Below are 27,745 nucleotides of genomic sequence, written 5' to 3'. Positions count from 1 at the left end.
TATAGTTATCATTTCTTTGTCTGTTGATCCAGTCTCAGATAAAAATCCCCCCACCTGGGCACTCATTCCTCCCATAGACGTGCATAGCCTGAATTAGGAAGCGGACTACGTCGGTTGAATGATGATCCGCACATCAACATGAGAGCCGCATGAGCATTCTCGTAGCCTTTTACAACCCCCTGAATCTATCTTTTTGCCCGGGCGCATATGATTAACATAGCTTATGTCGGCCACAGAATCCCCGTCCTCTCCGGGTCCCGAGACGAGAGACCTTCCTCATATCCATGAATCCACTGAGCCGCCGGCCGCTCCAAACGATCTCCTAGTCCAAACACAGGACGATCTTGCGAAACCAGAAAGCAGTCAAACAGCCCAAATGAGTTTGCAAGAGACAACAGAGCCACATATTGCTTCTGCCCTCTCCGATCCCGCCGCGATGGTGGACTTGACGAAAGCTGCCCAACCATCACAGGCCGAGCAACAACTACTTGCGGGGCAGATGGAAGGACTGTCGGTCTCGGAAAATACAACACCCAATCTCTCATCCAGTGCAAATACCCCTCCTCCCCCTCCGCCCCAGAAGGACGATGTCTACCTCAACCTTCACGCAAGCTCCACGACCACTGCACCGACACTGCCACCCATCGATACGACCCAGACCCCCAGCCCCGAGAAAGAGCTCCCGGATGTGCCTAGTGATAGTGACCCGGACTCTAAACGAAATGTTAAGGCCGAAGGGCTTAGGGACGATAATGCCTCCCAGCCGGAGATTCAAAGTATTATGGGACAATTCCAGGACCCCGCGCGGAGCACAGACCAAAAAGAAATCATGTCCCCACGGCTCGAGCTTGCTGAGCAATTCAGAGGCGGTCCAACGTATTTCCCGCCACGAAAATCCAGTTTAGACCATGTGCCTTCCACCGAGTCTGCGAGTTCTGCGGTCGCTACATCCCCGAAGAAGCAACCTGTATCCCAACATCCCCACAAGCCCGAATCGCCGGCATCAGACCGGCGAGCGTCCACCTCGACAGCCCTACCACCACCGGAACCAGAGTCTGACCAACCATTCGATTTCCACCGCTTCCTAGAACAGCTGCGTCACCGCACCGCTGACCCCGTAGCTAAGTTCTTGCGGTCATTCCTCATGGAATTTGGCAAGAAGCAATGGATGGTCCACGAGCAAGTCAAGATCATCAGCGATTTTCTGACGTTTATCACGAATAAGATGGCTATGTGCGAGATCTGGCGAGATGTATCGGATAGCGAATTCGATAATGCCAAGGAAGGCATGGAGAAACTTGTTATGAATCGCCTGTATTCACAGACTTTCGCCCCGGCCATTCCAGCCCCGCCAACGATACCAAGAAGTGCAAGTCGGAGCCGACGGAGGGAGCTAGAGAGGCTTCATGGGCCGTGGCGACGTGGCCAGCATCAGGAGGATATTGAGCGGGATGATATCCTGGCCCAGAAGATTCGAATTTACGGCTGGGTCAACGAATCGCATCTGGACATCCCGACTGTGAGCGGCGGTGGACGGCGTTTCTTGAACCTGGCACAGCAAGGTATGTATCATGGGCTGCCTTGAGGGAATTTTCTGACTTTCTGACTTTGCTCGACAGAAATATCAAAAATCAATGGCTACCGAGCTCCCCGAGATAAGGTCATTTGCATTTTGAACTGCTGCAAAGTCATCTTTGGTCTATTAAAGAATTCCAAGAAGTCTGACACGTCCGCCGACTCTTTTATCCCCCTCCTGATCTATGTGGTTTTGCATGCAAACCCTGATCATCTTGTTTCTAACATCCAATACATTCTTCGATTCCGCAACCAGGATAAACTTGGCGGCGAAGCAGGTTATTACATCTCATCGTTGGTATGTCTTGACTTCCACACTCCCCTATATATCAAAAACTGACCTCCCTTAGTCTGGAGCCATCCAATTCATCGAGTCCCTCGACCGCACAAGTTTAACTGTCAGCGATGAGGAGTTCGAACGCAACGTCGAAGCCGCCGTCTCCGCTATTGCAGAACAAAACCGCGAATCTGAAACGTTCGAAGAAAAGCCCTCCGCCCAACCCTCTCAATCTCAGCCTCAAGCTGGACCAAGCCGCAAAGAGACTACCCAGTCCAGTGACGATGACACCTCCGCCCCAGTCGCAGGACTACTACGCACAATCCAAAAACCTCTCTCCACCATCGGCCGTATCTTCTCCGACGACCCAGACTCAACTTCTGCCCTTTCTCAAGAACGCCCCCAGCCTGTCCCCACGCCCCAACCCGGTGTTGCTCCGCCCCGCCTCACCCCGAGCGTCTACCAGCCTCCTCGCGCAAGCAGCGAGGACCGTCGCTCAAGCGATGAGCGTGCCCGCCCAGGTAGAACCTCCGCGAAGAAGAATTTAACACGCGTACTCGACGCTCAGGACGCCGCCGCGCGCCAGGCTAGTGCTGAAGATGCGGAGGCGCGCCGCATCCAACGTGCTGAGCATAATAATATTGTTGAAACACTTTCCAACATGTTTCCCAACCTAGATCGTGATCTTATTGATGACGTCGTTAAGATGAAAGAGGGGAGGTAAGTACTTTCTATCCTTGCAGATGTTCTGATGTTCTATTAGATCTCGACTAACTCTTCGTCGCAGGGTCGGCCTAGCTGTTGATGCTTGTCTTGCTCTCAGTACAGAGTAGTATATAGAATAATGTAGCATCTTTGCTTCCAAGGTTGTTCGGGAATATTATGTCAAGAATAGTCCTCGCGGCGATGATCTCTCTCTCGTCTTTGGCTTGAAATTAGATAAACCTTAGAAGTGTATTTTTCTATGAAATGATAGTTTATAGCCTCCTTGCTTTGACAGAGAGTAGAGTATAGCTTTGGTGGATATCCGATCTATCGTCCAAACCAACCAGAACTACCAATTGTTACAGCCCCAAGACTCAAATATCCTATTCGATTGAATGTACATATTCATATGTAGCTTAATACCAGCTGTTATGAAAAATGATTGGTTATCGGCAGTTGAACAAAGGCGCGGATGCCTCGAAACCCCAAGATCCTCGGCTCGTTTCCCCCGCAAAACCGCGGTCTTTCGGGACTTTTTTTTTACTAAACTTATTCTCTTCATACATCTTATAATAAATCCGAACTGGAATAAATACAAGCTCTTCTCCCTCAAAGGGCAACATTGCACATCATGGCATCCCCCTTTCGCATCGTTGAGCATATCGTGCCCACTCAGCACATCAGGGAGTATCCTGGAGCTACGGCCAACAGCCAAGAACACCCCTTACATCTAGCTGTGAAACAATATATCCCATTGGACAATCCCAATCCCCAACCAGGCGATATTACTATCCTTGCTGCCCACGCGAATGGCTTCCCCAAGGTATGAGATACAAAGTGCCGAGGTCCAGGCCGCCAGACCCGCTTTCAGAGCTGCGCGCGCATTGTGATAGGCTTCAAAGCATGAATTTGGCGATGTACTGATCGTTTCTCGCAGGAACTATATGAACCGCTTTGGGAGGAAATCTACGCCCGTTCTAAGCAGAATGGAATGCGCATTCGCGGTATCTGGATGGCCGACGTGGCGCAAGAAGGCCAGAGCAGTGTGATCAATGAAGATTCCCTCGGAAACGATCGTATGTAACATGGATGTCTTATGAGAAAGCAATTGTGTTGCTAATTGTGTTACAGCTAGCTGGTTTGACCACCCCCGGGATCTCCTCCATCTAGTCAATGTCAAGCGGGCTGAAATGCCCCGGCCTATCGTGGGCATCGGGCATAGCATGGGAGGCGCCCATCTGTAAGTTATTGAGAGCATTTACACAGCGGTTAACTAATATTCCACCTAGCACACAACTGTGCCTAATGCACCCCCGACTTATCCACACACTAGTCCTCCTCGACCCAGTGATCCAACCCCAAACCACGCAACTAGATGGCCTCAGCCTTCAAATAAACCAGCGCCAGATCGCCAAAACAACCCAACTATCAACCCATCGGCGCGATATATGGCCCTCTCGCCAATCCGCTGCAGAAGGCTTCCGCCGCAGCCCCTTCTACCAAGCCTGGGATCCACGAGTTCTATCCCGCTGGATTGAGTACGGCCTACGCGACCTCCCAACAGCCATCCACCCACTAGACCCCAATACCCCGATAGACAAAACCACAGGGCCCCCAGTAACCCTCCGCACCCCATTACATCAAGAAGTGTTCACCTTCTCGCGGCCAAACTACACGAACATCCCGAACAGCAACAAGCCCGTCAACCGCCTAACACACCCAGATCTAGACGCAAATCACCCACACAACTACCCCTTCTACCGCCCAGAGCCAGCTCGCATCTTCTCTCAGCTCCCATTCCTGCGCCCCAGTGTGCTGTACATATTTGCCGGCAAGTCGGACATGTGTACCCCTGCCATGCGCGCCGACAAGCTCGCCAACACCGGTACCGGGCTGGGTGGTAGTGGAGGCGTTGCTGCAGGCCGTGTGCGTGATGTTTTCTTCGAGGAGTCTGGTCATCTCCTTGCTCAGGAGGCTGTGAATGAGTGCGCTGATGCGGCGGTTGCTTGGCTTACGCCGGAGATTCGCCGCTGGCGCGATGAGGAGGAGAGTTTCCGTGCGGCTTGGAGCCAGAAATCGAAGATCGAGAAGGTTACCATTGATGCGGAGTGGTTGAAGAATGTTCCTGCGCCGGCACGAAGGCCGCAGAAGGGGGCGCAGAATGGGGAGTCGAAGCTGTAAGCGTGTGATTTTCATAGATAGCTTTCGTTGGGTGTAAGTATAGACCATGCATAATCTGCTTTTGTCAATGCTCTACCACAAGAATGGTCAGTCGCCCGCTCACGCGGCCGCTGTCCCTGACGACTCAGGTATATTTGGCCCAAGATACTATTCGTATGTAAGAACCTCAGATGTTCGTTATAGATGTCCTTTCAGCTGTATACGACGGCCATAAGAGGCATAAATTGTGTAGACGAATTTTCTACGTATATCCCTTGCCATATGAATAGAGAATGTTCAAGTCTGCATCGCCTGAATGTTTTTCTATTGATTTTAGATCCTATGAATGAGAACGCCAAATTCACGATCATAGGTTCACAAGCCTGACTCCCCTCTATAGCAATGACTCCGCGCGCCCCTAGACAAAAAGAAAAAGTGAAAAAAAAGGTATCGTGTATCTATGGTCCAAAGCCAAAGTATCCGTCTCCAGGACGAATCGTGTTCGTGGAAGCTATGCAAAAGCAACGCCAAGGGTAATAAAAAACAGTGCTCTGCTCCGAGTTTCGTGGCAACGGCCAGACAGGAAGAGAGCATGGTATCTACTTCATGTTATGTTGGTGGTCACATTTGCAAGAGTGTGGTATATCGTCGCCCATACGCAACGACGGGTGCGAGTAATGAGCTAACTGGGAGAGAGTGTGTCTAGGCAGTTGTTTCAGGTTGACTTCTTGGCTCGGGATACCCCATTCTCGGATGGTCCGCCCGAGGTGCGAATCACTTCGGGAATTTGCCAAAAGTGCACCCAGCGCAGGTGGTATTCGTCTTGTCGATCGTTGAGGCAGTGACGGAGCCAGATTCCCCACGTGATATAGAGATAAGCACCGATGCCAGTCATGATATGCCTGCAAGTAAGAATAAATTAGCAAATAATCCGATGGCAATCGATAGTATAGGTTTGACACATACCACCAGCCATGCCCTTCCAAAAAGAGACCCCATGGAAGACCAACAGCGCGGCGCACCCGACGGATCTCAGAGCAGAATACATTATCCAAGTTCCAGATGAAGAACCCTCCCAAAAACATGCTCAGTCCATAGATGACCATGAACCACATGGTTTTGAGGGTCTTCTGGTCGCGCACGTTCTCGAAGTGCTGGCGCTCCTTTGTCGGAACGGGGAGTCCCTTCTTCTGGCGCGCTAGGCGGTCCTCCTCCGTTGAGCGGCGCCATTTGGGTCGGAGGGTCACTTCCATGGTATACATACTGCGCAGGACGACGACGGTAGTCAGGATTGCGAAGGCATTCTGGTGGAAAATCGGGTCTTGGAGGTAGTGGTAGTACAGGGTGATGAACACGGCGAGACCTGTGAGCGAAATTCCGAGAAAGACTCGTACGGTGGTGGTTCGGGCATACGAGAATGAAGCGTAGGCCATAAGGCAGGTGGTATAGATCATTGAGAGTTCGTCCACTAGCTGCATGGGGTCTATGGTGGGGGGGTTCACCGGTCAGCATTCCTCACTCATCTTTTGTTTTGACTATTATTGGTGAATGTCCGCCGCGGTTTAACTAGATGGACCTGAGAGGGATGTAGGGACACTTACATTTGAGGGTCGAGTGAAACAGGAAGCTCCCTGTTCCGACTACTAGGTAGCCAAGGAAGGCGACCGTAAAGATTTGGTCATGTCCATTGCGACGGCAGCCCAGTATGCCCTGGACTCCAAGCCACATGAACAGCAAATTCGTGAGTGTGTTGACAATTTCCGCGGCATATTCAGTGGCATAATAGTCCTGGTTAAAATGATATATTAGCATGGTTCTTGCTTCTGTGCTCTTTCACTTCTGCGGGAATACACACCTCCTCGCACCAGTTCAAGGTGGAGGTGATAGGCTCCCAGTATCCGTCCTTTGCAGACGGATACGGAAAGAATGGTAAAGACCAAGGCATTATGCTGTATACCAAGGTATCTGGGTAATGTTAGAGAGATATTAAGTCTGTATAAGCTCTCTAAATCCAAAGAGAAAGAGAAAGAGAAACGAACACCACATGACGTCGATTATCCACGGGGCTTGTTGGTCCGTGCACTCCGCGAGATGCCGGAAACGGCGCTTCTCCTTCTTCTCTCCCCCTCTCTGCCCACCTACATATTTATGTACATGGCTATTTACTCCGTATATAGCTATGTACTTTGTATTTAATTCCTATATCTATTTTTGTTCTATACTTATGTTTATGCCTCTGCTGTATTTGATCTATAAAGATGCATATTGACTGTAAACGGCCTATACATACTAGTACGGAGTACACAGAAGGGTCAAAGAGCCGCATATTGGATGATATGACAGTCATACGATAGATATACTATGTAGTTGACTTTAGAATATTATTTGAAGTATGAAATACGAATTCTGAGTCTATTAATTGGATTAATAGTAAACTTCTACTCCGTGTATACACCTGCACATAAATGCTTACCTAGGTACTTTCAAGTGGTGTCCACCGGGTGGCTTATCGATAGCCATTGCTGACGATGACTTCACTGTTTTCAACCTCTGCCTTTTGACCTCGGCAGAGTCATCGCTTGCAATTACTCTCTATAATCCTGTTCCATTCCATTCTCCCTCATTTAATCCCTGGTGGAATGCAAGGTGGTGCCCTTCTTTGACTGTGACCGTCTTTCTGGAATTTCCCCGGTTTTTTTCACTCTTTTTTTTTTTTTACGCATCCGGTGGATCTCAACATCTTCTTGACCGCTACGTGTACATGACGCCTATGGACCTCGCTTTGGCATTGAATCTTCTACCTTTAACAAAATAAACATATTTGCTGTCGAAGTTGCGCTTCGAGTCGACCCAGCAATGTCGAACAATAGCACATTAACGGTGCCACAGGTGAAAACGACCACCTCAACTAGTATGCTTTCTGTTCAAACCCCAATCATTTTCGTTTCATTGCTAAACATCATCTGCTTATTGCTCCAGCCTCAAAAACACCTTTCCACTTTGCTGCTGGACTATGCTCTGGCCTTACCTCCTCCATCCTTCTCCAACCCGCGGACCTCCTCAAAACTCGAGTCCAACAGTCCCAGGGAGCAGCCCTCCTACCAACTTTGAAGGCGATCATCTCCTCTCCAAACCCAATCCGTGGATTATGGCGGGGTACACTCCCTTCAGCCCTCCGCACCGGCTTCGGGTCGGCACTATATTTCACCAGTCTCAACTCATTGCGCCAAGCCGTTGCGCAAAACAACCCAATGGCCCTAGCTAGTCCGGTCACAAGCGCTAGGTCATCCTCAGCCCTCCCTAAACTTTCCAACACAGCAAACCTTGCTACAGGAGCCGTCGCAAGAGTTGCTGCAGGCTTCGTAATGATGCCCGTGACCGTGCTCAAGGTCCGTTATGAGTCAGACTATTACGCATATCGAAGCTTAATAGGTGCAGGCCGGGATATCGTCCGCACTGAAGGCCTGCGTGGGCTTTTCGCAGGATTCGGTGCTACTGCTGCTCGTGATGCTCCCTATGCTGGTCTCTACGTTCTCTTCTACGAGCATTTGAAGCGACGGTTCTCCTTGATGGCTGCAAAACCCTCTAAGAATGGCGAGACACCAACTGCTCTTTCGTCCTCATCAATACACTTCGTCTCCGGTGCGGCGGCGGCTGGTATGGCGACTGCAATCACCAATCCTTTTGACGCCGTCAAGACCCGGTTGCAGCTGATGCCTGCCAAGTACGGGAACATGGTGCATGCTACGCGTCTGATGATCCACGAGGACGGTATGCGCAGTCTCTTCGGTGGACTTGGTCTCCGCATGGCTCGCAAGGCCATTAGCTCGGCGCTGGCATGGACTGTCTATGAGGAGCTCATCCTGCGCGCTGAGAAGCGGTGGGAGACAAATTCCCAGATCGGTCTCTAGGCTTGACTTCTACTTTTCCTTGGCTATCACCCTCCCTCACATCATACCCATTCCACTTTTTGTATTATAGTCTGCTCAGACCCCGCTCTATCTCGCATCCGGCTCCTTGCGCAGGGGTGCATACCTGCATTGAGCTTGACCCAATGGGAGGTTTTTACACAGCGTGCTAAGACCTGACATGTATATTATACTGCGTCTGCACATGTCGCCTATCATATAATCCCTGACCTCAACTTTTCCATTTATAATAGGGGTGTCCCCTAATCTTCCTGTACCAGGCACCTATGCCCGTGAGATGTTCGCCAGACCCATAGATTACACAGGAGACGGTGGACTAGATACACAGGGCAGGGCGACGATGGATATAATTGGTACAGTTAAAGAGAAGTTAGAATCGGAATAAAAACAGGTCATCAGTTCATATCGCGTTACTGTATTACCACATACTACCAGTATGTGATATAAAAAACGAAAAGGAACAAATCTCAACACAACATAACTCGGCATAATTGCAACAAGAAACAGTCCCACTAGAACGGGTCTCAAAAAAAAAAACACACGCAATAACAACATTCAGATAGAACATGTACTTAATGCGAATTTCTCCAAACATCAATCATAATGAAATGCGGAAGGAAGACGATCACCTGAAAATGTGCACCCGGCCTGAAGGACTCTTCTTCCGGACCAGGAACATTTTGTCCTTTTTGCGGTCGTTGACTCTCAGTTCAGTCCTTGAGTGGGATGTTGCGGCGATGACCTTGCCCTCGCGTAGGCGTTGGGTGTGAGCGAAGAGCTGATCTTGGAAGTCATGATCTATCCACTTTTTGATGATGATGTAGTTGCCATCGGTCTATCAACATATTAGTCTTGTATACATCCAGACATCCAGGGCGGAATTCTTACCTCGTCCCAATCCCAAGGAAGACCGTAGGCGATCAAGGTATCTGGCAGCAAGTGCTTGCGGTGGACCTGATATGGTGTCAGTTAAAACCCCTAGTATATAGAGATGGCTCCTTACCCTAATCCATGTGACCTTCTCCCTCTCCTTCTCCTTCTCTTTCTCTTTCTCCTTCTCCTTCTCCTTTTCTTTCTCCTTTTCCTTCTCCTTTGCTTTCTCCTTCTCTTTCTCCTTCTCCTTTTCCTTTTCCTTTTCCTTCTCTTTCTCTTTCTTCTCTTCCTTCTGTTTCTTATTGATGATAGCATCAATCTCCTCCTCGGTATAGCCGATACCGCGAAGACGGTCACGGAACTCCTTCGCCTTCTGCATCGCCTCCTCCGCTTGCCTTCGCTTAATCCGCTCCTGTTCAAGCTTCCACTCTTCAACAGCAGCAGCCTTCATAGCAAGCTCCTTCTTCCTCTTCTCCTCTTCCTCCCTCGCCTTTCGCATATCTTCATCTCGGATCTTCTGAACGAGCTTTTCATGCTCCTCCTCCTCTTCCTTCAACCTGGCAAGTTCTTTCCACTTCTCCTCTCGCAAGAGCTTCTCTCTCTCCTCTTGCTCCTCCTTTGCTCTTGCAATCTCCTTCCACTTCTCCTCCCGTATAAGCTTCCCTCTCTCCTCTTGGTCCTCCTTCATCCTTGCAACCTCCTTCCACTTCTCCTCCCGTATAAGCTTCCCTCTCTCCTCTTGCTCCTCCTTCATCCTTGCAAGCTCCTTCCACTTCTCCTCCCGCATGAGTTTCTCCCTCTGTGCTTTCTCATCCTGCATACGCGCAATATCCTTCAACCTCTCATCTTCCAGTTTATGTCTAAGCTGGTCTTCCTCAGCAGCAGCTCTCTTGTCTGCCGCAAACCTCTTGAGCTGATAGCGCTCCTCGGCCTTACGCTCCTCTTCCGAGGATTGTTGCTTGCGTTCGAGCCGCTGTAGCCTATGCAGCCGCTCTGAAATATCTTCATCAAAATCCCTCTCGTCCCTGATCAGCCGAGACTCGCGCGGATCAGGCTGCGGATTCACAATAATCTGCTGGTGCTCGTGCTCGTGCTCGCTGCGCTCACGAGTCTTCTTCTCCAGTTGCCGCTTCAGCCGTTCGATCTCCTGCTGATGTTTGAAAAGATCCATATCCTGGCGCTGATTATCCCGCTCTAGCAGTTGCTGGCTCACATCTTGCCGGATGTCGCTGATTTCCAGCATGTGCTGGCTCATGGCCAACTCATGGTCGCGGCGGAAGGGGGAGGGCTCGCGCGAGACACTGCTGACAGCGCGCCCACGGCGGGGCGGGGGTGCCGGCAGGTCGTCATCATCGTCGAAGCGGTTGTGCCGGTGTTTGTGGCTGTGCTTTTCGTTGAACTTCTGGTGCAGCTGTCGAGACTGGGGCTTGTTCTCCGAGCGACTCTCTGATTGCAGCCCTTGCTCGTTGAAGATCATTACCGCTGGTGGCGCTGGGGGCGCCGCTGGTGGGATGTGCTCGCGCCGCCGAGCGCCTGTCGAGGCCGACCGGTGAATGCGAGTGGTGGTTTGGACTGGTGCTGCTAGGTACTCTCGAGAGATGACTTCCGGGCGACGGGGGCGAGAGACAGAGCGCTGGCGGATATGAGTTCTGACACCTGTTCGCCGGAGGGAGACATCGGTCTCAGAGTACTCTGAGTCCTGCGAGGAGTAGCCGTAATCGTCATACATTGCTTGTAAAGGCATTTTGGCGGGGTTGTTGCGAAAAGTATGGGGGCGGGCTTGATAATATAGATTAGGGCCCTGATAGAGGGGCCTGAGCGGGGTTATCAGGCGCAGGTGGCAGATGATAGGATAAATGAAAACCAAAAGAGAGCGGAAGAGATGGGAAGTAAGCTGAAGAACAAGAAACCGGGGCCAAAGCAGACAAAATATGTATACGAGAAGTGTGCGCTTATCTTGTCAGCTAAAGCGGGGGAGGGGGTGGGAAGAAGAAAGGGAAAAGGAAGAAAGCCAAGTCTGGAGTACCTTTTTATTTATTCAGCTGGGCGTCATGGGCGTCATTTTTCAATTGGCAATGCATTTCAGCCTCATGGCGCATAATCTGTGGATTTGACTCGATAGTATTACGCTCTTAAATACTCCGTATTCTCTCTTATATTCCATTCTATTCTACCAAGACTTAATGTATCAGTATTTTCCCCTCTCTAAGTTCTACGTAGTTCTACATACTCTCTCCAACTCCAACTCCAATTTCAGGGTTCGGATACACAGCATCATCGGGGCCCACTTCGAGTCTGACAAGATTAATGTTAACGCTCTGACAATTGGGCATTCTAATATTAATATACACACCGCACATTAGGCATTGCAGCTACATAAATCCCCGAAACATGAAACTATCCTTTTCGTATCGCTACCTAAAATAGTCATGATCGGATCCTTCCGCGCTAACTTTTTATGAGACGTTGATAGCGAATCTAAAACACGTAAGGCTATTACTGAAACCATCCTGTACGATGGACTCCTTTTTTTCTGTGGATAATCTTGTCGCTCACATCTTACACTTGGATTCGAGCTTTAGTCGACTTAGGCGCTAATTCTTCTTGTCTCCCTACCTAATTCCAATAACTGGGAATTCAAGATACTATTCGCTACAATGATGGATTGGGCACCAACCGTGTTCCATATTTGCCTATCCTTCCAAGATTATATCCATTTTAATACATGGTAGCTCGACGGGTGGGGCTTTTTTCATCCGTGGATCTGAGTTGCCGCTTTTGGGGAAACGAGGGTCAGGCTGGTGGGATTTCAATCCCAGTATCATCACGTGATATCAATGCATGTAGTATTCAAAGCCTAATATCTGCCCAGGTGCTAAGCTGTCAAATGAGTGATTTAACTGTACCTGGAAGATCTGTCGTCTTAGCTGCTTGCACGGATTTTGCATTACAAGTAAGTTAAAAAAAAAGCAGGCTGATGATACAATTGAGTCTCAAGACAGCATATTGTACCTTAAATTTAACTAGAGAGGATTGAACATCTCAATATCGAGATGTAAGACAAACAAATCGTTATTTTTGTTCTTGAACTTAGGGCCACCGGCCATGTATGTTGTACTTGTCCTGCTTGTTAATCGTGCCAAGCCCACCAACACATTACCCGTATTGGCTGGCTGCACCAGATAGTGTCTGCAACGCGTCGGGAGGTGGTAGACCGTAGGATTATGCAAAGCCGAGCGAGAGCCCAAGCAAGAATAAGTATCATATTAGGCAGACGTGGTCATCAACCAAAGTCAAATTGGTTCTTCGCCATGACAAGTGTCGGTTTAGGGTTGACCTCAGGATTGAAAACTGCTTATATAAGAATGAGAGAGAATGAGAGGATGAGGGCTTCGGGAGGCATGCTCGATTGATATCATTTGGAACAAAGCGGCGAGAACTGAGCCTAAATCGGAAAATAATCCACTAGGTATCTGAGAACGTGATACCATCCATGGAATGCAATAACCTTGTAATGAACCTGCCGATGGACAAGGTCGGGTGTTCCCGTGAGATGACCCATGGGCACCTACCCAGGTGACTTTCGCACCCGACTTTATTCTTTCTAGTTTCTACCTCACATCTATGAACACTCATTTGTGGTATCCAGACTTGATGTATCTAATTCTCAAAGATAGGCATCTATGTATGTCGTACAAACTGTGTTCGGGCTTAATACCCAGATGCACCATTCTTTTAACTACAATCCAAAGCGACTGTATGAAGCATCGCTGGTGGTTGTCTACTTCCACTGCGTGATTAACTGCACGCCCAAAATTCCTACTTTGAATGCCACAATGAAGTCTTTTGAAAAAATATCCTGCTCACTGTATCTTCTTCTTTACTGCGCTAATCGCATCTAACTTCAAGCTTCCGATTTTAACCTTAGGAGTACCACGGCCCAAAACATGCGTGCAAGGGTAACCTTTAGACTTGTTGGGCCTTATATTCAAGCTACACATATCAAAGCCCAAGCCCAAGCCACACCTAGAAAAAATATATGCCAAACATCTACAGTGGCACAAGAAGTATATTGTACTTTGTATATCTGTAAGCGGTACAACTTACTTTGTCCGTGTCTAGACTCTAGCAAGGGAACCCCTGGCATTGCGATAACAGCAACAAGGCTACTTGGCTCGCCCATTCAGCGGTCAGTCCTGACTGGATGCCAGTGTCGCGAAGTCGCCACAAGAAACGATACTATCACTGGACTTTGTTCCACGAATTATGTGTCGTTAGTGCTCGTTCTAGGAAATAAGTGGTTGCGTTGCCGAAATATACGTCATTTTTAATTTCCACAGTGGGGAAAATGGGAGTTGATCTAGCCTGGGCACCGAGATGACGCCAATGGCGTTGGTCTGGTAGCACATAAGAGTCCTGTAGTAATGTACGATGTATGTCGCATATCCCACTAAATGTACAATAGTCACAATTATACATAGAGTTATGATTAATCAGTTTCCTCTCCCTCAGATCCTTCCAAGGTTGGAGGACAGTTGCAGATCTTAAAGTACAAAGTATACGTAGTTCCATTTAGACCACCCTTGGCGTATCAGCCCTATCAAATTGTCGTTTTGGTGAGACACTAAAAATGTTAGCGCTATCTAGTCACCTAAATTATACCTCACATAATACTAGACAGGATGAAAATGTAGTAAATTTAACCGTGCTTCACATTTGAGCACGCTTACATCATTAACAATGACAGCTGCAGCGCGATAAGGTACCACCTGGGCACCCGCCCCACCATGCAGTTTTTGAGATGCAACTGGTATAACGGACATATTAAATCTGGGATGTTGGCACCGAGGCTACGCATGTATTTCTCTCAATAGCCCTCTCCCGCTAGACGGCTGAAGATCAATCAATTCTTGAATCCGGATTTAGGCGTTGACAGAGAAACCATAAAAGATCGAGGGTGTATATGCAAAGAAGTCATCATGACATGCTCTTTCCTTGCTTAATTCATCCAAAAACACACATTTTTTTTGCAAACAATAACTCCTGGGTATCTAAGTCACCACCCGGCAACCCAAATATTTATAGTCGCCAGAATGTGACCAGGCCAGCCGGGCGTAGAAGGGCTGGTATTCGTATCCTGCATCTCCCCGGGGCAAAGTGTATCATATCCACTTGTCAGTCTCGAGATGACAACATCTTCAACCCATCCTATCTTTTCCATCCAGCCTGTGTCGCAGGTGCACCCGAAAGAAAAAGACAGAGCAGAATCAGCATTCTCTGTTCCTCCCATTAAGATTCACATTCGCGAGAATCGCTGGGCCTTTGGTGCACAGAAACCACAAATAAGGATACCCTCCACATGGGAGCGCATCGCGTTCATGCCTTGCTCTCGTCTCATATTCTTATTTCAACATTTTGTTCACGATCTCCCACCAGACTTGAGAATCTGCTCCATGTTCTCCCGACTTTTTTGGTTTGTTGTCTCATGATATTGCAGCTTTTTCTCGAGATTGGCGATCTCAGCAGTGGCCTCGCTGCTCTCGCGCGTAAGGCGTTTGTTGACTGTGCCGATGGGAACGTTGACGAACCTGGAACAGGGTGAGAAGTCAGTCTCGGTTCCACGAAAAATGAGACCAATTAGAAATTTCCATGGCTGTCTCACTGTTTGGAGTCGCACAAGACAAGAGAAATGAAATAAATAAGAAACAAAAAGACGAGATAGGAAAAGCAAAAATAAAAATGCTCACATTTTTCCGACACCCTCGTAAACCCTCGTTTCGGAAGGCAACTCAGACAACTCCTTCGATGTAAGCTGTAGCATGCGAATATCGCGCTGCTTGGCCGTCATATGAGCCTTGGTGATACTGATTTGCTGCTGCGAGGCGATCGCGCGGGCCTCAATCTCCTGGAGGAGCTGTAATTGTGGAAATTATTAGCATTTGCACACCTTAATTGGAATTGACATCCTCAATCGGAAACCAGAGAGAGACAAGGGGCTGAGTGAGACCGAGTTGACTTGGTACACCACTTCCTCTGGCCATTTGCTCGCAGTATCCGACCTAAAGATGTAAGATTATCCAGACTGAGACACACCTTTTGGAGAGCTTCGTTGGGAATCGACATCTTGGCTGTGGATGTTGTTTTTGGAGCTTGAATGTGGTTGAGGGGTAGGAGGGGTGCGGAGGAACGGGCGGAAGTGAAATTGGTTTGTTGTCGTGGACTCCGGATTAGGTATTTGATTTTTCTCTCTGGAGTAAATATGTTTCGGTCGGTTTTGTTTCTATTGAAACTGTCTCGCACGGGTGTCTCTGAGCAATGTCTTGATCAACAGAACCAATTCGACTTGCTCGGCGAGGCCTTTGGGGTCAAGGCGGTGGGTAGGCGGGGCGGTGGAGTATTGCCTGACTTAGGGCTCGAGGTATACGAGAGGTATTACGAGAAGTGTATCAAGTCCTAGAGAAAAGCAGGCGTCGTGTATTAGGCTCGGCAGAGATAGACATACTTGTATATACAATTCATCTCTTTTGTTGAGCTTATTGAATCAGATTGAAGCAAGATCGGCTGCAGCAATTCACCTCCTATGGACTTCGGTCTAGGAAGGGCGAGCTTCACACGGGCTCAGTGATACCTAGAGCTTTTTGAGTAAGAAAAGAAAGAAATTCAACAGGTCTTTCAGTGTTGAAAACACTTTGTTAGAATAATATATAGCTAGTCTCCAGCACAAAGAGCATACTAAATCTACACAATTTTTGTAGACACCAGGCTCATATGACAGATGTTTTGTATTTAAATGGCTCCATACAAAGTGGGCAATTCCAGTACAATTTCTCATGTAATGGCAGCCAATGCTTTTTGCGGTAATGAGATACATAAGTTTGGAAAGCTGGTAGGCACAAAAATACGGGAAAGAAGACGGACATATTGCCCCATTAGGACGTTGTGGCATATGGTAACTACGCACGAATCTCTAAGTAGCGGTGTGATAGAGTGTGATAGAACATAATGGAAGGATATTTGATGTAATGCCATAAGATCCGAGGATCTGAGATCGTGCTAGGGGGGATATCACTGCCGTTTATAGCATAGAGTACGAAGTAGGGATGATGACCTAGAGAAGGTCCGTGTGGGCACGAAGTACCAACCTGGCTGAGATTACTGGCAATAAACACTGCTATTTATTTAATATCTAATTACTTTTGAATTAGAGAAATTTGGAATGGATATTTGAGTAGGTAAAATCAATGCATTAAAAAGATCGCGAGTCCCTCCAGCATCATTCGTTCCATGTGAAAAATAACAGAAATCTAAACACCCTAAGTACTGAATCAATTTCCAGGCAGATCTCGAAATCAAATGAAAGTAACACAAATGCCAGATGGATTGGCATGACAGTATGATAAGTAAAAGACCGAACCAAGGAAAATATTCTGGGACCCCATACGCCCCAAGCCCAAACTCCGTTTTCCACTGAGCTTTTTTGTTTTAGAAAGCCCATCGGCGTGGCCAACTCCTGCTCATATTCTCGTCCAGGATTACATTAGCAAGAAGTTGGTCAGCCTACATGCAATGTCGCGGTAGACTTATGAAAGGCCCTGGAGATAGCCATGGGCATCGTTTGATTATCTGTCAGCGCTCAGTAGTTGTTCGCGTTGGGCTCTGCAGAGCACCACAACTCGAACTCAGCGCCGGTTGGGTCAGTCATGTTTTCATGACGAGGCATGTCCCATGATGGATCCCGGCACTCGAGGCTCTGCATGCTGGGGAGGTAGGCAGAGGTCATGCTAGGATGGGCGTATGAAATGGTATTGGGAGACATGGACGGCGCCGATGAGGTTACGTAAAATCCGGGTTGAGTCTCATCGGCCCAGTTAGAATAAGAACCAGGAGTGGCGGTATAGGAAGGGCCGGTCATGGTGGCAACCCCAGACTCGCCGCCGTTGCTAAGAAGTCGAGGATCCATGTCGTGCATGGGGAGACCATGCGACGAGTGGGTAAGCTGAGGCTGGAGCAACTCGTGGTGTGCAGCACCAGGGAGCCCAGCAAGGGAAGATCCATATCCAATATCCTGCTGGGTTGGGCTGGTGGAACGATAGTTCACATCTCCAGCGTAGGATTCCAGCATTGGGTGGCTATTTGGAAGGCCATTTGGGTGGCTTGTGTTTTGCCAGGAGGGGTGAATATATCCGGGTGTCATCATGGAGTCGGGCCCAAATGGCGAGGAATCCCGGCTACTATCATAGTAGGCCTCTTCGAAGCTTTGTGACCGAGAGTGGATGTAGGAGGATGGTCCGATAGTCGATCCAATGTCACTTTCCATGTCAGAGAAACTCCCATCATCGCCCATACGTCCTGGTGTGACTGAAGGAGAGCCGCTATCGCGTCGGCTAGTGGCATTTGGGGTTTTGTTGGGCGAGAACTTGTAGTCTGGATGTGTTGCGGCATGGTTATCACGTTCTAACTTCGCCAGGTCTTCGTATTTTCGGCGAATTTCAATGGGCTCTTGCTTCCAGCCTTGACCTGCGACCTTTGAGACAATTTGATGGTTGTTTGCACCCACTAGTCTTTTGGTGCGCTCTGCATATGCAGATCGGTAAAGCATGAAGGAATTCATGGGCCGGGAGATCTTTCCATTCTTCTTGCGAACTTCCTCCTGTCGCTCCTGAGCAGATCGAGACACCCAAGCGTCCATGTCTTTGATTGGAGTATTGTGAAAAGATTCAGTGAGTTGACTGATTGGTCCATCGAGCTTGATACCTGAATCGGAGAGTTCTCTCCGGTTACGGTTGCGTCGCTGTTTGGTTGCCTTGATTGTTGCTTTGCCGCGAGTGGTTCGTGAAGACCAAGGTGGCGAGGGGCTCCTCATGGTAGGTGACCCCATTGGGATGAGACATTCATCAGATACCGGAGGAGGCGTGGTGACTTGAGCACTGGACATCATAATCTGATTTTACACATCTTGATCAGACTCACGCGCGGTCAAATGGCAACATGGAAATTTCACTTACCGATTGAGGAGGCATGTTGTGAGGAAAACTGGAGGGGGTATAGAATGAAGGAGAACCGTAGTGCTGAGATGGTTAGTATTGCCATCAGGCAACAGCCAGAAGATAAGAGACTCACCATTGCTTGGGGCTGGCCATTCATTTCCTCGCCGGTGATCTTCATGGTGTTGTACAGATGTGGGTACACGCTAGGGCCTTCGAACTCCTCTCCAGACAAGGGATGTCCGTCTTGGGACTGGGGAGGTGAAGGAGGAATGGGTCTTGCCACCAAAGTCATTGTTGTGATCTTTTAAATTCTGGGAGACAGGATAAAAAGATATGCTGGATACTGGTTGAATCGCTAGAAAGCTAGTCCAGCGAGAGTAAAGAAGAGAAAGAGATTTTCCAGAAAGAGGAAAGAAGTGGAAGAGATGTAGAAGAAAGATATTCTCTGTTGTCTAACCAAAATGATGGGTTTGTCTTGCAGTTTGGCTCCCCTGAAAGAAGGTCTCAAACACGATTGCAGATAGATCTGCTGGTAGGTGAGACAAACACTGCAACAATCCAATTGGACGAAGAGTGTGTGTGAATGTAAGTTAAGTATAACGGTAACTAAGTATGAAAATTAGGTGGATATGTGGATTCCAAGTTCAAAGAATCCGAGAGACAAAAAAGCCAAAGACTTGAAGATTGAAGATTGAAAGATGGGCGGGTCTCGAAATAAATATAGTCGACAGAGATGGGAGAAGAGATACGCAAACAGCTAGAGGCTGAAACTGACTCAAGAAGGCCTGGAATACAGTACGCATGGCGTGGATCTATTTCTTTTTGGTTTCTAGTTAGTGTCATATAATGTTTTGTACATTGTATATAATTAATATTTATTATAATGATTATAGTTTTATATATTTTATGTTTTATCTACTTTTTATTTATCTAATTTATAATTTGTAATTATTATATATTATTTTATTATAATTCCTTTTTTCTATTTCTACTCTAAATCTAGTGGAGGCGTTCATGGGCAGATTGATTACCTTCTTTGTCCTAGTTAGATCAATCATCTACTATTGGCTTGATATTCTCAATTTTCTATGGAGTTTTCATTGAACATCTAAAATAGTTTGATATGGCATATCCTTCAACGGTTCCCGCAAATATCTCAAACGGTCTTTGTGCCAAATTTGGACAAAACTACAAATAACTTGAAGAGAAAGAAGAAAGTTTGGAAGCTTGACAAGACACCGAAGAACCCCGGCAAGAGAGTCCCCATAGGCCCCAGTATGGAGCCATTGCACTGGAGGGGCAGACTACGGACCTGTAGGAAATTTCTAACGCCCGATACCCGGGGATGCAATAGGCCAGATTCAAATGGCAAATAGAAAAAGGGACAGCTAGAGCCGGGGTAAGAGAGGGGCTTAGATGTCAGATGCTTGGGAAAATGTCATTAGTATGATCTTAACTTGAATGCTCCATACAGGGTCGTTGAAATATTTCTTTTCTTTTTTTAGAAAAAAAAAATCTTTTCTATATTGTATACATCTCAGCACTTTGACCTTCGAGAAAAAGCAATCACAGAGAAACACATAGGTGATGAAAGTATCCAGAAAGATGCTAGCTTGGAGACGAATGGGAAGTTGAAGTACAAAAAACATGTAGCTCGCTGCCAAGGCGTTATATACATACGATACTGTATACCATCTTCTAATTGAGGAGACGTTTAGCTAAATTAGCGGAGGCTAGGCTTGCAAGACATGTAACGTGAACTATAGCAATACTAACAACCCCCACTATATACATATGGAGTTATTATATTCGATTAACTCATCTACTTCGATATCAAATCATGAAGGAACCTTTTCTAGAGAGGCATATCCTACGGTTCAATCAACCAAGCTTAGAAGAAACAAACCTATCTCCCCTCAAGTTCCCCAGATAGATTGCCCAGATAATCAACCATAGAGTGCTACATAGAAAAAGGCAATAGTCTAGATTTAGATAGTTACATCGTGATTCGTGAACCTGGGCTCGGGGACTCGGGGACTTGATGTGTCCTTTTTTTTCTCCCTTTCTACCCGTGGACGTAGGGCACCATAATTAATAATTGTCGGGGATACCAGTCTGAGCTTTCGGGGGGAACCTTGGAAACTCTGGTTCCGTCCACGGGTCCTATGGCGGCTGTAGTGGATATAAAGTGGGTCGTTATAGATCGACGGTAAGTTGACATCCATGGATTAATTTCCAGAGTTAAAATGAATATCTAAGGAAAAGAAAACCAAAAGTCAACAGCGCCACATGGATGTTGATTGGTTGACTCCCGCGAGGGTGATGTATCCGGCGAAGCCCCAGGCCAGGAATGGCTCGATTAAATCTTGGCATTGGCATTTTTGTGCTCTGGGCGTGACCTGCCCTTGCCCTCATTTCTACTCCTTTGAGATTTCCCTCCGCGGATACTCTCGGCTCGTGACATTTCAACATTAATAGATCGCATTGCACAGGAATTTAACTTGCACGATAACGTCGATCTATCATTTGTAATGCTTGATATTCAATTTCGCCTTCTCTCGGTCTAGGTCCAAGTCCATCTCCAGGTTTATCTCCAGTGTTACCGGTGAATTCCATCCAACGCCACGGGGAGTCATAAACTAATCTAATTGAAATCAACATCCCTGGAAGATCTCCCCGACCAATATTGTCGAACCTTCTTGTTAGTAATGACCTGCACGGCGGTTCGCGCTTACTTGGACACATCAGGACATACTTCCTGTTCGGGCGTAACAGACACGAACCAAGATGCACGTTGCTTTGACGGTGGCTTTTTGCTCGACCCCAAGATAGGTCACTGGGTCCTAGAATACTTCCAAACATTGGATGTGGCTGTTTACAATGTACGGTGAGAGACTAACCAAACCCTGCAGCTTTTCTGGGAAATTATCATTCCCCAGGGACTGGCTCGTGGGCTCGTAGGCCCTTAGGCTCCTAGACGCAGGAACCAGCCATGTTATTATGCTCCTCGTCGTGTTGAAGTCTTGGCCATGCATGGTTTTCTTTGTTTGTTCTTACACCCTGTCCTTGCCCGGACTCGCGAACCCCACCTGGAGGGGACGCAGAATGTCAATCAATTGCTAGAATAGTGGAGAGCGTGCAGATGCCATGCGTGATCTTCGAGTGTTGGATGGCTGAGACCTGCACTGCACGGCTATATGGATTACCCCTCGCCTAAATAAGGCGGGGACATATGGTGTTGGTACAGGCCTGCGCCTTGCGCTTATCTTTTCTTTTACTATTTTTTTTTTTAAAAAAAATCTCCTATATGGGTCTTGCCAGGCATTCCTGTCAGCATCTTATTCGTCCTGGTCAATATGTTGGTTGCTATGGGGCTGAGCCAAAATGTATTCTATATTGGAATGATTAAACTGATCAAAGAAATAACATTGGGATGGCAACAAAGCTTCTTCCGCCGACTCGGGGGTAGAATCTAGTCAGTAGTATGGAGTATACCAAATCATATTCGATATTTGAAATCCATTCCCAACACCCTATCCTTGAAGGTCTATAGTTGGTACCGTGTACGTCAACTAGTCTGATATCATGCTTTTAAATTTGATGCAAGTGCATTTCACTGAATTCTAAATTGCTAAGACCAAAAATGAGAGATGCAGAGAAGCTTCTCCGCCGCGACGGGGGAATTATCGGTAAGAATAACCGGTAAAAATAGCTAAACGGCCCTGTCAACTAAATCTGCAACTCCCGAATCCCGCTTCCGATTCACAAATATGGTGCTCAGGCCTCCGAGCCACTGCTGCACCTGGTTGCGCACTGATGAACGCCTTCCCTAATAAATATGAACCGCAGATTGACAACCAGGATCTACCCATTCAAGCCCCCCACTACTTTCCTTCCAAGATCTTCTAGAAGGCGGATACCTCGACAGAAGAGGATAAGCTTCATCATTAATCTTCGGTTGGCCGCAGTTCAGTCTGCTGACTCGACTGCTTTTGGAATGCACAAAATGCACAGATCTCTCACGGTCTCACTACTAAACGGCGTTTCATGTTAACTCTTGTTCACCTCCTGATCGCCCGTTCAAGTGTTTCAAGTGTTTCTAAAGATATCTTCGTTTCAAGTTATTCTTATCACATTCATTGTTGCTATATTCATAATGGTAACATGATAGGAAGAGACAGATGGTTAAGAGACTAATCAGTGTTGTAGTTAGCATGATGGAGAAGGATATCCACATTTGAGAATGAGAACCAGCATAAAAGAAGGGTGAAGGGACTAACTATGTAGACTAAGAAACTTTGTTAGCCCCTCTCGACAGCTCTATAATCCGTTAACCCCGATACCCTGAACCCCGTAGTCCCTCATATTCCTAGGCCTTTTCCAAGGGCCCCCCACCGGACGCGTCCGAAAAGGGTTGTCGCTGGATTAACTTTCGATCTGCTTGGCGTTTCCTAGGATCATAGATTATGAAAGAGTGATGTCCAATCTGGCCTTGTGTCTATATGTTTGGATTGAGAGAGTAGCTACTTTCGGTCATCTCCCCGAACGCTATGCCATCTATTCGACAGATTTATCCAACTCAATTGCGAATCCATTTAACACTCAAAGACACAGTATATTGCGGTCAGAACATGCATGAGAGATAGAAGAGCGGGGAAAAGTTGTAGTGAAATTGGCCAGCCATAAATCGCGCGCAAATGGCGGATTGCCATTCAACATTCGCACATGGGACATACATATGTAGAATGATGTCTTCGAGCCCCATGAAGCCTAACTCTATCATATCAAACCCTAACCCTAGGGGGAAAAGAATCTATAGAGTACTTGACAAAACACCAATAAATGACCCTGGAACAGTAGACAAATGATGACATGGGGTAGTGGTTGAGATCAGATCTGTGTTGCCAATTCCCAGACCGCCACGAGGAATCTCCTGCGGAACCCTTAGGACAGCGGCTAGATTAAATTTTTCCAGGGATATATACTAGGATTTGATGTGCTTGCTGCTCAAAAAGGAGAAAGGCAGGTTCACAATATTCTGCAAGGTGCAAGAGCCGAACTAGTGATATTCTCATCCAACAGTTGGATTTCCTCACGATTGGTTCAAAAGTGAGATCATTGACGGTTTATCTGCCAGAATATGCACAGGTGACAACGCTATGTAAATGTAGATTTTATTCCACAGATGCCTATCTCTTGTCCCTGCGCCATTTTTTGTGCTGTTGCACTTAACCCGTTGTGGTTAACACGTATAGATGTCAAGTTGCGCACGGAGTACTCCGTATGTTATCATGATTTATCCTCACCGTTAACATCAACTCCACGGATTTATTTCTTTCTTCTTTCTTTCTATTTCCTCCCTCTCTTTTTTCCTCTTTTTTCTCAATTTTTTTCCCTTTTTCTCATGCCACTAGCTTTGCATAGTGGCAGTAACAGACGTCGATCATCATATCGACGATTTAGGAAATAGACTTTCTCTCGAGCCCCTCAGATGTGGGAAAATTGATATGTGTGATTTGCCTCTAATTCCGTCCCCTCGGAGTTCGGACTGTTGGAAACGCGAGTTGCCCAGGTGGCTCTTGTTTCTTATTAATCCACTCGTATAGCCCTGGAGCCCTGGAGATAGTCATTTGCCTTGGCTGAGTTGGATGGTATCCTCCGAGGAGCAAACCCCGAGACGCGGAGAAAAATCTCGGAGACAATTAGGTTTGGATGCTCGGGTCGGACGTTCTCTTTTTTTCTCTTCTCCATTATACTATTTTCCTCGGACTTGCTTAAAATTTACAGTTACAACCTAATCATCAGAATCAAGACGGACGAAATCAGCCGGAAGAAGCCAGTCGTTGATGGCTACCTAACTTGATAAGACTGACAGCACGAACATATTGGGCATATCCCCCGAATATCGATACGATGTACGATGTACGATACACCAGTACTCCCTGGGGCTGAACTAACCCTGGGGCTGAACTAACCCTGGGGCTGAACTAACCCTGGAAGTGCTTAGCTTAATCTTCGTAGGGACCCTTGTTGGCTTGGCTTACGGTCACCTGTTCAGAGATCCGGGGGTATCGTTTATCTCCGTAGCCCTACAATGTACGTTGTCCAGGTCTTTTATAGATCGGTTACTCAATTTGTTCAAATCACGGTAAATCAGAGCTTTAGAGCTAACTAGAAGCTCAATTATAAGATCAAATCCGAGGTGGAAAGAGTACGGAGTAAGTGGAAATGAGTTAATGAGTTAGAGAATTGCAGAACTAGAGAATTAGAGAGTCCAGAGAAGGCAAGAGCAAGAAATGGGTAAGTTTCGCACGGCGGATATGATAGTTACCCTTCCGTCACATCCAACGGCGCCTCCAGGGCTCATCCATCACTGTACTATAAATGGATTATGCGATTTCGACTTCCAATTATTGTCTGGGAGATTTCCCTGAATTTCCAAATAATAACTCAGAACACGGGATACGCTGAGTTCTCTATGCGCTAAGAGAAATTAATATCTCAAACTAAAAGTACTGTCCAAATGAAAGTGGAACGATCTTTAATTTGTAGAACGGCGTTGGGTTCCTGGTTTGGACTGGTGGATTTGAAGGGGCAAAAAGATAGAAGCACTTCGGTTAGAAAATATGCAGGGAGTTGGAGTCTTGAAGCAGTGACCACTGCTTAGTACAGTATCTATGCTTTACCTAGGTATAGTTCTTATAGTATATATAAAGTATAGAAGTAGATATTTGTACCTGATCTATGCATATGGTGGAGTACTTTGATCAAAGAAAAGAGATCTCCAAAACACGAATGCAATTGTCTTTCTTTTACCAAGAGACTAGCGGGGGTTTGAAAGTGATCGCCTATATCCCATGTCCAAGACTGAGGTAAAAATCTCAAAATTTCACGTTCACAACTCTTCCCCTTTCATGCTTGTTTCTCTTCCTGTTTTATGACGTCTATACTTCTAAATCACAAACCCCTATGGGTTTTCCATATCTACTTTGTATGACTAGAATACAGGTATTTCTACTCCGTACTCCGTAAAGCACTCGCAATTCTAAACTCCAACAGGGGCACGGCCGCACCTCTACGAGTGGCCGGGTCAGCATCCAGAGCTCCACACCTCCTATTTCCCACCTTTTTTTCCACCTTTTTTTTTTTGACAGATGAGCTGCAGGAGTGGAGAGGGCAAAAAAGCACGGATCACGATCGTGTCTGCCGTGTGAACCTAATAATATGCCCAAGTATTATTGTACACTATTTAGATTGCCCTAAGCTTATTCCAGCTATGCCCGAACTCGTATAGCAAAAAGGAGCTACGGAGTGTCGAGTACGGAGTAACGTATAATCTCTAGATTCAGAAGGTAAATCTCAAATTACTGAGATTATTTTTGAACTTTTCCTCGTTGGATCATCAAGCGATAGTTTAACAGCTAATCATTGCCATCCAATTATTATTTGCCTATTGGTCTTGACTCTGTCTCAAGTCTCGGCTAGAGTCAGCCGAAGTACATGTATTCCTACTCTGTACGGACTACGGAACTGAGACATGCTAATAACCGGGATTTCGATTCACGGTTACTCCGTACAGTATTCAGTATACTCTGTCTACATATCTTCAATTTTGGTCTGGATGTACCCTTAAAACTTAGTCCCACATGGGTCTGATCTTGAAGTTTGGGAGAGGTGGAGGCAATGACATTTAAATTCATATTCATATTTATATTTGTGTTCACATTTCATAGATTCAAGTCGAAGCCCGGTGTTCGGAGCTCACGGATGACCATATCATGATCTACTTTGTGTGGTGTATAAACCCACTCTTGTATTCATTTCCCAGATTCCCCCATGTAGCCCAAGTAAATCTATATCCCTGTTTAAGCCCCCTTGAAAGTGGAATTATGACAGCAACATGACAGGATGGCAGATTCACTAGTAGGTCTCCTTGATTCCAAGAAATAAACTACCGTGAGATAGGGGGGGAGATGAGCATGCAGCTAACGCTATACAGGTTAGTGGATGATCTACACTGATCGCCTCCAATTACTGTCGGGGACGGTCGCTTGCAAACCCACAGGCATGGAGTATGTAAGTTGACTGCGCCGCATGCTAGATCTGACAGAGTAGGCTAGATGCTATACTTTTGCCATCGGGTTCATTCGCTCTTTTTTTAGCGCATCGGTAACATTTAGTATGAAGTCGTACGGACTATCGTGAACTTTTGACCTTGCTCGTCGGGCGTCTACCTAACTTGCTACCACACTAATACTCTTGCGGAATGGGACATTGCGAAGGACGGCCCGGAAGAGGTGCTTTTATTTTCTGTTTTTTTGATTTTCTCCTTTTTTTGAAAAAAATTATTGTAGGCGGCCCCTTTCTATTGTATTTACGATAAACGAAATGAAATAATTAATAAAGAAATAGATTAATAAAGAAGTCGCATAATATGATTGAGAGACCGGGGCTAGGGTCAAAGGGTTCAAATGCTGCCAGCCGCGTTCGCGACCAACAGGGATGTAGTACCTATGCAGCTCGGTAGGTCAGCAGGCGCATACTGTTACCTGCTCAGCTGGGCAGGACTGCGTTTGGGCATTGCATTTGTACCCAGGGGTATATGTCAATCGACGTACCAGTCGATTTCGATCTGGACTGAGCGTAATACTTTTGTGTTAACTACCACGTTCATCTACATGGACTATAGGATGGATATGCAGCCGTCTTGTAAAGGAAATAGATGTTAAAGTGGTGTATTTAATCGACTAAGATGGTTTACAATAGGTCAGGACAACAGGAATTAGGGCTATTTTGCTTTGTATAAGTTCTTTCAATATCTGGACAAGGGGACTGCAAATCTATAGGCCTAGAATACATATATATCTTGAGCTTATCCAAAAACTTCAAATCTATGTATGCTTCCATCAACTGTTGAGATTTTCAAGATTGAAATCAAATAAGATTGTCTATTAGAATACATGTCCTCGCCAACCAAAACAATGGTGTCAGGGCCAGACCATCTGATAACGCCGCTCAAGTCCCCATCCATCTTGATGCATTGTAAAACAGAAAAGAAACAAACAAAAAAGGGTTTCAAACGCCAGCCCACCAGTCTCAAGAAACTCCAAAGAGATCTGAAGGAATGTTCCCACGAGACAGAGCCCTGACACCAACGATAAAGGGAAAACTCATTATCAAAACACGGTACACCAACAAGGTTCGTCTGCAATAGCAGAACGTTTAGGAAAGACAAAGAA

The 27,745-nt window shown here is 46.8% G+C and overlaps 7 protein-coding genes across 7 annotated transcripts; 3 read left to right on the top strand and 4 right to left on the bottom strand.

Annotated features, from left to right (window-relative positions):
* Positions 1-223: 223 nt before the first annotated feature.
* On the top strand, positions 224-2,685 carry N7479_002139 (guanine nucleotide exchange factor VPS9; the record flags this gene model as incomplete). The annotated part of the gene is made up of 4 exons (XM_057249836.1): positions 224-1,562; positions 1,620-1,873; positions 1,926-2,572; positions 2,640-2,685. The coding sequence occupies 4 exons, from the start codon at positions 224-226 to the stop codon at positions 2,683-2,685; spliced, it is 2,286 nt and encodes a 761-aa protein (XP_057114268.1).
* Positions 2,686-3,188: 503 nt separating this feature from the next.
* On the top strand, positions 3,189-4,738 carry N7479_002138 (putative toxin biosynthesis protein; the record flags this gene model as incomplete). Its single annotated transcript, XM_057249835.1, has 4 exons — positions 3,189-3,380; positions 3,495-3,633; positions 3,689-3,797; positions 3,847-4,738. The coding sequence occupies 4 exons, from the start codon at positions 3,189-3,191 to the stop codon at positions 4,736-4,738; spliced, it is 1,332 nt and encodes a 443-aa protein (XP_057114267.1).
* A 694-nt stretch (positions 4,739-5,432) lies between these two features.
* On the bottom strand, positions 5,433-6,662 carry N7479_002137 (ceramidase; the record flags this gene model as incomplete). The annotated part of the gene is made up of 4 exons (XM_057249834.1): positions 5,433-5,619; positions 5,684-6,200; positions 6,319-6,505; positions 6,573-6,662. The coding sequence occupies 4 exons, from the start codon at positions 6,660-6,662 to the stop codon at positions 5,433-5,435; spliced, it is 981 nt and encodes a 326-aa protein (XP_057114266.1).
* A 911-nt stretch (positions 6,663-7,573) lies between these two features.
* Positions 7,574-8,628, top strand: N7479_002136 (putative mitochondrial carrier protein; the record flags this gene model as incomplete). The annotated part of the gene is made up of 2 exons (XM_057249833.1): positions 7,574-7,628; positions 7,697-8,628. The coding sequence occupies 2 exons, from the start codon at positions 7,574-7,576 to the stop codon at positions 8,626-8,628; spliced, it is 987 nt and encodes a 328-aa protein (XP_057114265.1).
* Positions 8,629-9,271: 643 nt separating this feature from the next.
* On the bottom strand, positions 9,272-11,263 carry N7479_002135 (uncharacterized protein; the record flags this gene model as incomplete). Its single annotated transcript, XM_057249832.1, has 3 exons — positions 9,272-9,481; positions 9,535-9,600; positions 9,650-11,263. 3 exons carry the CDS (start codon positions 11,261-11,263, stop codon positions 9,272-9,274), a joined length of 1,890 nt encoding a protein of 629 aa, XP_057114264.1.
* Positions 11,264-14,938: 3,675 nt separating this feature from the next.
* Positions 14,939-15,666, bottom strand: N7479_002134 (putative prefoldin subunit 1; the record flags this gene model as incomplete). Its single annotated transcript, XM_057249831.1, has 3 exons — positions 15,613-15,666; positions 15,267-15,433; positions 14,939-15,107 (listed from the first exon to the last, which is right to left on the bottom strand). Exons 1-3 carry the CDS (start codon positions 15,640-15,642, stop codon positions 14,939-14,941), a joined length of 366 nt encoding a protein of 121 aa, XP_057114263.1. The 5' UTR covers positions 15,643-15,666.
* Positions 15,667-17,152: 1,486 nt separating this feature from the next.
* Positions 17,153-18,798, bottom strand: N7479_002133 (High mobility group superfamily; the record flags this gene model as incomplete). Its single annotated transcript, XM_057249830.1, has 3 exons — positions 17,153-18,460; positions 18,525-18,587; positions 18,640-18,798. 3 exons carry the CDS (start codon positions 18,796-18,798, stop codon positions 17,153-17,155), a joined length of 1,530 nt encoding a protein of 509 aa, XP_057114262.1.
* Between the last annotated feature and the right edge of the window lie 8,947 nt (positions 18,799-27,745).

Source organism: Penicillium vulpinum (genome assembly GCF_028829585.1).
Source record: "Penicillium vulpinum strain IBT 29486 chromosome Unknown utg000001l_segment0_segment0, whole genome shotgun sequence".
Lineage (NCBI taxonomy): Eukaryota > Fungi > Ascomycota > Eurotiomycetes > Eurotiales > Aspergillaceae > Penicillium > Penicillium vulpinum.
Note: the sequence above shows the minus strand (reverse complement) of the source record. Positions and strands in the feature narration are given on the sequence as shown.